Source organism: Diaphorina citri, unplaced genomic scaffold, assembly GCF_000475195.1.
Source record: "Diaphorina citri unplaced genomic scaffold, Diaci psyllid genome assembly version 1.1 scaffold1314, whole genome shotgun sequence".
Lineage (NCBI taxonomy): Eukaryota > Metazoa > Arthropoda > Insecta > Hemiptera > Psyllidae > Diaphorina > Diaphorina citri.
The window spans coordinates 61,690-73,365 of record NW_007378743.1 but is presented as its reverse complement, the minus strand read 5'-3'; the positions used below and the strand labels follow the sequence as shown (position 1 = coordinate 73,365).

The 11,676-nt window shown below is 38.8% G+C and overlaps 1 protein-coding gene across 1 annotated transcript in view; it reads right to left on the bottom strand.

Annotated features, from left to right (window-relative positions):
• Positions 1 to 5,963, bottom strand: part of LOC113469955 (E3 ubiquitin-protein ligase TRIM37-like) — a 9,264-nt gene extending 3,301 nt beyond the window's left edge. Inside the window, exons 1-7 of the mRNA XM_026828033.1 lie at positions 5,914 to 5,963; positions 5,390 to 5,549; positions 5,013 to 5,146; positions 3,842 to 4,033; positions 3,508 to 3,715; positions 1,066 to 1,127; positions 22 to 79 (exon numbers count right to left, since the gene is read on the bottom strand). Of these exons, the coding sequence (XP_026683834.1) occupies positions 22 to 79; positions 1,066 to 1,127; positions 3,508 to 3,715; positions 3,842 to 4,033; positions 5,013 to 5,146; positions 5,390 to 5,549; positions 5,914 to 5,963 (864 nt within the window). The remainder of the gene's footprint in view (positions 1 to 21; positions 80 to 1,065; positions 1,128 to 3,507; positions 3,716 to 3,841; positions 4,034 to 5,012; positions 5,147 to 5,389; positions 5,550 to 5,913) is intronic.
• Between the last annotated feature and the right edge of the window lie 5,713 nt (positions 5,964 to 11,676).

Sequence of the window (11,676 nt, the reverse complement as noted above, 5' to 3'; positions counted from 1 at the left end):
ACACTGTATCACGAAACCCACCACATGGTTCTGAATTTGCTTTAACACATCCATAACATCCAATGTTTCTACAATGTTACTGAAAATAAAGCCATCGATTTGCTTTAAACCCTACAAATTTTAACATTTTTTCATCGAACTATGAATCGTTTTTTATAACAGTTAGGTGAAATGTTTCACTCTAATGGCTTGAAATAAGAAATGGGTTTTTCATTGCTTTAGTGACACCTTGAACTTTACACGGAAGGATCGTAATCATATCTTTTTAATATTATATATATATAAAGTCAGGACACTATATTTGTCAGAGGATATAGTGTTTTGCAACTGTTTGTCGCTCTCACTTCTTAGTAAATTTATTACTAAAATCTAAAGTACCAAGGTCTGAAGTGCAGTAAGGTCTCTCTCACTTTGGTTCTGCCCATTTGTTGTTGTTGTTGTTGTTGTTGTTGTTGTAGCGGCTTTAGCTTTCGCCGAATGGCGATAGCAGAATAAAGAAAAGATGTCTTTTTGTATCTGCTATACACCGGGGTGATGGTCTCTAGCTCTAGCCATGTTAAATTGGCTGGCTCGTCCTGAACCGCAGTCAACCATCGAGAGGACTTGTGCTTGGTCTTTAAAAGCAGAGAGAACCCTTTGAGGAACTGCCAGCTTGCTAGGCTGGTTAGGGTTAGCTGTTCTCCTCCCTGTTTATAGTCCCACAACCCACAGCCAGACGCTAGTCTTCTCTATGTTTAACGTCCCCTAGCCAGACAGATAAGATAAGTAAGAATGAGTTGTTGTAGTAGCCATTGCCCTCAAGTCAAACGGAATCAAACTCCTCCTGTAGTTGGTAGTCCCAGGAATTCCGCCACATCAATTGGTTTAAGCCATAGATCCAGAGGTGTGAGTTGTGTGGGCTTTGATAGACAATTGAAGAGTTGGATGGTGTCGTGTGGACTCTCGGTACAGATGTTAAGTACATTTGTCTTAAATCCTTGGATCTAGGCGACTCAAATATGTAGTTATTGCGCATCTTTGACCAACCAGAACTCAACTTAACTGAGTCAACAGACTATGACTCACCTCATATTAGATCCGAGTCTGGCTTCCAGATCTTGAAGCAACACTTCCATCTGTTCCGTTTCCTGAGTCAGAACAGAATGTCAGAACATATTTGAATTTGACTCATGAGTCACAACACATTTGAATCATGAGTCAGCACACATTTGACTCGAGTCAGTACACATTTGACTCATGAGTCAGTACACATTTGACTCGAGTCAGAACATATTTGACTCATGAGTCAGCATACATTTGACTCATGAGTCAGCATACATTTGACTCATGAGTCAGCATACATTTGACTCACGAGTCAGCATACATTTGACTCATGAGTCAGACGAAAAGCAGAGAGAACCCTTTGAGGAACTGCCAGCTTGCTAGGCTGGTTAGGGTTAGCTGTTCTCCTCCCTGTTTATAGTCCCACAACCCACAGCCAGACGCTAGTCTTCTCTATGTTTAACGTCCCCTAGCCAGACAGATAAGATAAGTAAGAATGAGTTGTTGTAGTAGCCATTGCCCTCAAGTCAAACGGAATCAAACTCCTCCTGTAGTTGGTAGTCCCAGGAATTCCGCCACATCAATTGGTTTAAGCCATAGATCCAGAGGTGTGAGTTGTGTGGGCTTTGATAGACAATTGAAGAGTTGGATGGTGTCGTGTGGACTCTCGGTACAGATGTTAAGTACATTTGTCTTAAATCCTTGGATCTAGGCGACTCAAATATGTAGTTATTGCGCATCTTTGACCAACCAGAACTCAACTTAACTGAGTCACGGAATCAAAAGAGTCTTTGTCCACTATTTCCCAGGAATTCCGCCACATCAATTGGTTTAAGCCATAGATCCATAGGTGTGAGTTGTGTGGGCTTCGATAGACAATTGAAGAGTTGGATGGTGTCGTGTGGACTCTCGGTACAGATGTTATATTTGTCTTAAATCCTTGGATCTAGGCGACTCAAGTATGTCGTTATTGCACATTTGACTCATGAGTCAGCATACATTTGACTCATGAGGCAGTACACATTTGACTCATGAGTCAGCTGTTGTGGTTCTCGAGATAGAGCGATCAGTGTGTGAACTATGAAATGTGAATGAGTGAATGGATCTTGTTCTTATAATATAAGATTAACACTGTGTCAAGGGTTTCCTTTGATGTCGCCCATTTGATTTAGAGTAGGTATTTCTTAAAACTCTGGATAAACTAAAAACACTCTGTTGTAAGATCAGCCACAAAGCATCTACATATTTAAGTATGTAAATTATGGTCAGGCAAAGTTGTGTTTTCCCTTTGGAAACAGAAATGATTCCAATGGTGAGCTATCTTGTATTTTCTCTGGTCCAGAACAGGTACTGTCATGCTAAAATTTGACCCACAGAACTTATATATAATGACTGCTGAAACCCTCCAAGAGATTAAAAAAATAATAATTATTATTGTTACAATCCTACATACTGTTCATAAAAAAACTTTCAAACCTTGACAAATGGAGTGTGCCTGAGGGCATGTGATGTGTTCCAATCCACTCGACCCCAATCACTGCTGTGGCTTCTAAACTAAGTAGTAGGTATGAAAATATTTAAGTGACTAGGTAAAACAGACAATATTTTCTTTTTCTGATAACTCAGAAAAGGTTCAACCTAGAAAACTCAAATACCAAGAGTGTTTGCAACATAAGAAGCAAGAACCTATCATTATGTCAAGGCGGTCTCTTCCTGATCCCTTATGTGCCGCGTCCATTTCAGGACTATTGCACTGAAGAACCTACCTCAATAGTGGACAAGCCATCCAGATCATCTAAATGACTTGTGTCCGAATCACTACTGTCCGATTCAAATGAATCCACTCCTGCTTCGTGGAGTTGAATTTCCAAATTTAACATCGGGGCACTTGTTTGATTAGGTACTATTTTTGATTGTATTATTTTTTTATTATTATTTCTTCTGTTTTATTATTAATACTCAGTTTATTTGTTATCAATATTTTTTCTTTAGATGCTAGAATTTTTAATCCTACACCAAGAGACAAACACACAAAAATGTTTGCCCCTATGCTCGTTTAAAATAAAATTTGGTGGTGAACAACTTGATTGTGAATTGCAAACTAGAATTATTGAATTTATTCTGGAATGGATGATGTGCTTGGCTGAAAGCTAGAGGACATAGGTGCTTTCTGCTTTCACAGTCGACCCATAGTTCTCAAGCAAGATTTATTATTTAAAGTAACATTCTAGTCCAAGGTGTGGGATCGTCTAAGCTACAACCTGCTAAGGGTGTTGTTGCTTGTACCATTAATTCTAAATGTGGGCCTTTTGCCCTGGCTATTGAGGCAGCTGTCCTGCCCTCGGGACCTTAGTTTTTATCCACCCTGATAACTGGCTGATGCACTTATTCCATTTTACACTTAGTGTTGAGGCTATTCTTTTCAGGAAGGAATAAACTTCTCATTATTATTATTAAATCACTCACCACTTCTTGAGAATACGACACAAGTTCCAGCAGCCGTCGGCGCAAGATGACCGTCTCCGCTTTGATGCGTTGCACATGCGATTCGTACACCTCTTCAATCGGTTTAAACGAATGTCCCGAGTGACCACCGAACAGGGCGCACCGGGGACATATGCAACGCTCGCACGACCGACAGTACACGGACAGTTTCTCTTGGTGAGTATCACATCTAGACATAGAATAGGATAGGAGAGAATAGAATAGAATACTTAAGAACTCTTTAAAGTACCAAACTTATATTTAGGTATTATCAATAGCCCCCTTTTTTGTCTCTATTTTTTCTTCTTGAGAATACGACACAAGTTCCAGCAGCCGTCGGCGCAAGATGACCGTCTCCGCTTTGATGCGTTGCACATGCGATTCGTACACTTCTTCAATCGGTTTAAACGAATGTCCCGAGTGGCCACCGAACAGGGCACACCGGGGACATATGCAACGCTCGCACGACCGACAGTACACGGACAGTTTCTCTTGGTGAGTATCACATCTAGAGATAGAATAGGATAGAATAGAATAGGATAGAATAGAATAGAATAAAACAGAATAGAATAGAATACCTACTACCTTCCTAGAACTTGAAGAGTAAAAATCACATTAGAAAAATTTCCTTCTGTCTGTATGTCTGTCACGCTGATAGACCAGCTTTGTCCTCTTTTCACGAGAAAACGGCTCGACTGATTTTGACGAAACCTTTTGTGGTTGTTAAGAAGAGTACTGAGGGTGACATAGGCTACTTAAAATTGTCACATTCCATCCAAATTCAAAATGGCGGCGCTTTAAACTTATAACTGGTCCCGTACAGAGGATATGTCAACAATTACTTGGTTCTCCTTCTTCTTGTCATACCATCTTCAATTGGCGAATTGAAGGTTGGCGATCATCTGTATGTATGTCTGTCTGTCACGCTGATAGACCAGCTTTGTCCTCTTTTCACGAGAAAACGGCTCGACTGATTTTGATGAAACCTTGTGTGGTTGTTAAGAAGAGTACTGAGGGTGACATAGGCTACTTAAAATTGTCACATTCCATCCCAACTCAAAATGGCGGCGCTTTAAACTTATGACTGGTCCCGTACAGAGGACATGTCAACAATTACTTGGTTCTCCTTCTTCTTGTCACACCATCTTGAATTATTGAAGGTTGGCGATCATTATGGCAGCAAACGAAGCGGGAGTCATGAATTATGACGTCATCGCCTACGGGAGCGTATGCCGTGACGTCAAAGTTTACGATTTACCGGTATTTTTGAAATCGATTTGTCTCGAGATCTAGAAGTCGTAGAAGAAAAAGAAAAATTCACTTGGTCCTCATTTTTCCTGCTCTATGACTTTGAAACATCACCCAAGTATTTGTGGACTGGACTTGGCTATTATACAACTCAAGTGTTGAGCCACCTATCAAACCGAGTTTAAATAATAAATTCACTCTGCGGACCCGGGGGTTAAATGTTACCTAAGGCCACTTACTTGGAAGTCTCAGGTAGACCCGCAGTCAGTTCTAGGAACACGGACAGATAAGTACCTCGTACTATCCCGTTTCCAGCCGGGTATACTTTGAGTCGCCAAGCCAGTCCGTTCACATTCAAAGGCGCTGAGTATACCTGCACATTCCGAAATAGAGGGCATGGTTAGAATAGAATAGAATATACCTTGTTTATCCTGCCAGAATGAGGGTACAAATATACAATTGTATGTGGTACAATGTTAAGACTAAACTAAAACTAAATCTATAATAATAAAATAATCTACAATAATATAATCATTATGGCAGTTCCCTCTTTTGGTTGCAGTTTCCTCTTCCAACCACTAGTTACTTTCTAAAAATCTAAACACTTCATTTCGACCAACCTGTCTTGTTGATTTCGTGATGAACCAGCTGCTACGCTGGCAGCTACGTCGCTATTTATCTGCAGATTGTCCAGATGTTGCGTTACCTCTTCCATCCAGCGACAGTTTACCAGGTCGGTCATGTGAAGCGATGCCCGACAGTGTGGACATTGGGACCTGAGAGATAATAATAGGAAATTTTAATTCGAACATGCATAAAAGCTAGATAGGTGGCATAAAAAATCTCTCCGAACATTAGCCTATTGTCTAGAGCTAGAGAACCGATCGAAACCGCTCATGCATATGGGAATGATTATTGTTGGAAATGATCCCATATATCTACTGTAGGCCGTTGTCCCTATAATGCTGGACCACCCTGTATAGGTCGACCAGGTTTGGATAAGTCCTTCTATGGGGACAGACAGACAGACCGACCGACAGAGTGACAGACACCGGAGCGAATACAATAGTCCGTCCCTTATACCTTTTTATTACTATTGTAATAATAAAGGAAGGACTTGAGTTACCTCTTCCATCCAGCGACAGTTTACCAGGTCGGTCATGTGAAGCGATGCCCGACAGTGTGGACATTGGGACCTGAGAGATGATAATAATAGGAAATTTTAATTAGAACATGCAACATGCATAAAAGCTAGATAGGTAGCATAAAAAATCTCTCCGAACATTAGCCTATTGCATTACTTGGAACATGTGTAAAAAAACTAGATACCTGGCATAAAAATCTCTTCTATCTTTAACCTATTTTCCAAACAAATGTATAAGTAAATGACATTTGCTCTGATTTGTATTTTTCATTATTCTTTTCATATTTCTCCGCCTTTTATATTAGCTTCCCTTCCTCTCATTTCAAGGTCAAGGATTTCCTAATGTGAAAAAATCTCTTCTATCTTTAACCTATTTTCCAAACAAATGTATAAGTAAATGACATTTGCTCTGATTTGTATTTTTCATTCTTCTTTTTATATTTCTCCGCCTTTTATATTAGCTTCCCTTCCTCTCATTTCAAGGATTTCCTAGTGTGACTTTTTTTTTTTGGGGTGGGGGGGGGTGGCCTCAGTGGAGAAAAAGTCAGAGTGGGAAATGTCATACAAGAAAAATTCACGGAGTATAATTACCGCTGTGAAGGTTTTTGTCTGTTACTTTTTCTTTCTCTGAGGGACTAGGTATAAACAGAGAGTAGATCAGCGTCTAGCTAGGGGACTATAAACAGAGAGTAGATCATCATCTAGCTAGGGGACTATAAACAGAGAGTAGACTACTCCAAATTTCCTCACGCTCTATCAATAGCGAAGGTTGAGTGCGAAGGGCATCCCACTCGGAAAAGTTTGTTTAGCCAAAACCAGTTGGCCTCAAAGCGTTCAATCTAAAGCTGATTGAGAGGCCGACGACAAACGCCGAGTACGCCGACCCCATCTGAACATGGGAAAAGGCGAAGAAGAAGAAGACTTTTTTTTTCTCTGAATGCACTTCTTTTTCTCATGGAGCTTTGAATTCTTAGCTAAGTAAATGTGCATTATGATCGCATCTGGGAATGATTATTGTTGGAAATGATCCCATATATCTACTGTAGGCCGTTGTCCCTATAATTCTGGACCACCCTGTATAGGTCGACCAGGTTTGGATAAGTCCTTCTATGGGAACAGACAGACAGACAGACTGACAGACACACAGACGACACCGAAGCGAATACAATAGTCCGTCCTTATACCTTTTTATTACTATTGTAATAATAAAGGAAGGACGGACTAAAAAATAATAAAAAGTACAGTAAAGGAACAAAAAGAGAAAACAGAAAGACTAGAATAATTCATATGACTAGAAAATTGATAATATCACTGCAAATACCTAGAATAATGATTTCTAATTGAGGTCAAAGTTGTAGAAAAAAGATCAAGATGGTCTCTAGCCATATTTGCAGACCTCTAAAATCGAATCAGTGGTGAGTTTTGGAGACAGTTCGTGCGTACAAAGGGTGGTCTAAAAGGAAAAGTTTGGCGAGAGGTGACGTATCCTGGCACGTTAACATTGATAGATGAAAGCAAGTCAGGAGAATCAATATTATTTTGAAGAATGTTAAACAGTGTTATAGCCTAAGGAAAGTAAAAAGTACGATATTGAAGTTCCCTCAATCAGACATCAGCTTCCTCGGTTGGTAGGTCCAGGAACTTGGCAACTGGTTGTGCTTTGCACGAGGAACAGGGAACAGGTTTTGAATCATGAATGAGACCACGGATCTGTTGGTTGGAGTAGTACTGCCTTGATGTCTGATTTGAGGAGGTGTCGACTTGTTTAACATTTAACATCCCATGTCATTACAGGGGTGTTATGTCCGTGTGTTGGTGTCCCAATGATTCAGAACTTGTACTCGGCTGTGGGAAATATGATCATGTTATATGTTGGAATCCTAACAGTATAACATCAGTAAGTTGTTCATTTTATTCGTTACTGTATGTTGGGATCGAAAAAACCGGTCACTCCGCGAAGTGTTAAGTAACAATGACTTTGGTTAATATCTGGATGGGTGACTATCCGATTTTAACCAAATTGTTACAGTCGCGTCCTTGGACCATACCGGTATATCATACCAAATAACCGTTCTTGAGATATTTTGTATACCACCTTTTCCCATTTAAACCTGTAGTACACACATACATACCTACATACATACGTACAGACCATGGGCTAAAAACCACTTTTTTGGAATCAGGGGACGCCAAAACAGATATTTCCACCCATTTCCCGATTTTGAAAATTGGACCGATTGCAATACTTTCTCATTTCCGAGTGAAAAATTAAACTAAGAACATTAATTTTTCTGACTGCAATAAGTTGCATGATTATTTATCCAGTATGAACTTTTCCAAGTCACCTTTGAATATCAACTCCATACCCGGTGAATTAATCATGGGCATGATACACCCTAGGAATGTATCACACATAGCTGACTCAAAAAACCCACCGAGTACGGACAAATGAAACTGTCAGAAGACATTTGATTGTGTTCGAAACCCGCTCGACCCCGCATAGTAGGTAACATAATTGGTTAACTTTCATGTAGCTGGTCCTAACCAACTTTGGATATTATGCATCACCTCATCAGGTAAAACTCGGCATTTTAGAAGAAAAACAGAAAACGCCAAATACGCCCTTTGTCACTGTCCTCACTTATTGTCTATTGAAATCAGAAATGATATCTGTTCAGTTTTAATGTTTCCTCATTGTAATACATAAATCCCACCCCAAAAAAAGATTAGAAATCAATTTTGTACGCTGGCTTTCTCCGATCCTGTCTTCCTTCTCTCTTCGATTTCGGGACGATAAGACCATAGCAGTTACAGTTCCCTCTGTCAAACCTCCAAAGAAAAGTCAACATGACATTGCTCCACTGTGGATCTCAAATAGGAATCTATTGAAAGGAAGAACGCCATTGAAAAAGTTTACTGCACTCAATAATACAGCTTATAAAATCACGATTATAATGTATGTATTTATAAACTAAAAATCAGCTTTACAAACTTTACAAGATAACGAGTGAAATAAAAATATGGATAAATATGACAATGAATTATTTATTTATAATTTTCTTAATAATAAATATCTTACAGTACAATAAATAAAAGGGAAAATACAGATAGGTAAATAGGTATATCTCAGTAGATAAAGGTAACTATTTTTGATTTGTACAAATACAAAATACCTAGGTAAGTTGAAATAAATAATACCTACCTAATATAACACCAATAAATCTTTAAATTACATGAAGTAGAAAAATTAACAGGTATAAAATAATAAGATGGGTTAAAATCTATTTATGTAGCTGTACAGAAGCACATTTTCTTCAACTGGACTGGAATGTTACTGGACGTCAGTTGTGTTTACACGATATACCCATACAGTAAGCAACTGGAATGTCTATTTTCCTTGTGTAACCCAAGTAATCCAGCCATTACGGTGTGTATTGTGAAACAAATCTACATATTATAGGTAATAAGTCCTTCTATGGGGACAGACAGACGGACAGACGACACCGAAGCGAACACAATAGTCCGTCCACTATACCTTTTATTATTATATATATAGGTATACTAGTAAATCTGTTCTAGAACAGGTAACATCGTAACTTCAACTGTTTTCTTGATTTAGGTTCCTCTTCTCCATCTCTCACGATCTTTTGCTTCGTCCTTTATTTCTTCAAATGTCCTTCCTTTCAATATGTCCGTCAGCATTCCGAATTTCTTCCTTCCTCTCGATCTCGTTCCTTCAATTCTTCCTTCCATGATTCTTCTCTGTATACAGTCTCTTCTTAAAATATGCCCCAGCCAGCTTCTTTTTCTCTTCTTTATTGTTCTCAGAATGGTCCTTTCTTCTCCAACATAGTTAGTAGGTAACATAATTGGTTAACTTTCATGTAGCTGGTCCTAACCAACTTTGGATATTATGTTGTATCACCTCATCAGGTAAAACCCGGCATTTTAGGAGAAAAACAGAAAAGGCCAAATACGCCCTTTGTCACTGTCCTCAATTGTCTATTGAAATCAGAAATGATATCTGTTCAGTTTTGATGTTTCGTTATGGTAATACATAAATTTGAAATTTCCCAGACTTAAAAGAGATAATAATGTTGATATTAATCGACCCAGTACATAGCTGGAACGATGTAGGATATGTATGTATGTATGTATGTAATAATGTTGATATATTTCATTTTCTTGTATACCGTTTGATAAACTGGTAATGTTGTGGGTTGGGTAGGCTGTTCTACCCATTATGGAGTACTGATAGAACTGCGGCATTCCGCGGGTAATACTTGTAAATCCCTCAAAATCCCACGCGGAATTGGTCACATCCCGCGTGAGATCCCGCGGGATTCAAAAGCCTGCGAGATTGGGCCTAACCAACTTTTAAAACTATCACCTTATCAGTTGAAAACCAATATTATGAGAAGAAAGTAAAAAATTGGCTATGTACAATAGTACATAAGCACTTACATAGGTACTATTATTCTACATCACAATAGTGCTTATAAAGTACAAGTGTGACCTATCAAATCAGAGTGTTTTTTACTCCCAAATCTTATGGTCTCATTATTTTTTCGATTCACAATAGTGCTTATAAAGTACAAGTGTGACCTATCAAATCAGAGTGTTTTTTACTCCCAAATCTTATGGTCTCATTATTTTTTCGAATTGGTCCAATATTTCGCTGTTTGCGATTTGCGCGGTGCCAAAAATCCCAAAAAAACCATAAAGCCTAAAATCCAAAAAAATTTAGTCTGTCCTTCCTTTATTATTACAATAGTAATAACAAGCTCTAAAAACTAAAAACCTAAACGAAACTCAAAATGTTGGTCGAGAGCGGAACTTTTCTCTCCCGCAGTATCTGCACTCTGTGTATTTCTTATGGAGATTTTAGCTATCAAAAATTGATCATATCTCAGGATCCGTTTAGATTTTCGCAAAATCCTTTCTTATTGCACACCTAGACCAGAAAAGGAATATTCGTACCAAATTTAAGCTTTCTAGGTGTTGTGGTTCTCGAGATAGAGCGATCAGTGTGTGAACTATGAAATGTGAATGAGTGAATGGATCTTGTTCTTATAATATAAGATTTAAAATCAAGACTAGAGCCCGTTCTCCCTTTATTCCCAATATGACGCTAAAACCGGTCTTAAATTAACGACTGAAAGTCTTATATTATAAGACAAGATCCATTCACAGTTCACATTTCATAGTTCACACACTGATCGCTCTATCTCGAGAACCACAACACCTAGAAAGCTTAAATTTGGTACGAATATTCCTTTTCTGGTCTAGGTGTGCAATAAGAAAGGATTTTGCGAAAATCTAAACGGATCCTGAGATATGATCAATTTTTGATAGCTAAAATCTCCATAAGAAATACACAGAGTGCAGATACTGCGGGAGAGAAAAGTTCCGCTCTCGACCAACATTTTGAGTTTCGTTTAGGTTTTTAGTTTTTAGTTTGATAACTATGCAGCTAATAGGGAGCGCGCAGCGCGACCGTATTTTTTATTATTTTCCACAAGTTCGGCCATGCCTTTTCCACAAGTTTGGCCATGCCAGACAGGGAGCTGGCCCTTAAAAAATCGGGGCATCACTAATCTCTTTTAGAGTCATGGATACATGGATGGATTAAACAAATTATAAGTCAAATAATATAAGAACTAAACTAAAAAACTAAATGATGAAAATACATTACTGATCGACTTTAAGGCAGCGAAGGCGAGAGCCTTATGGCGATAAGTAGATAGGCGGCTCCGTCG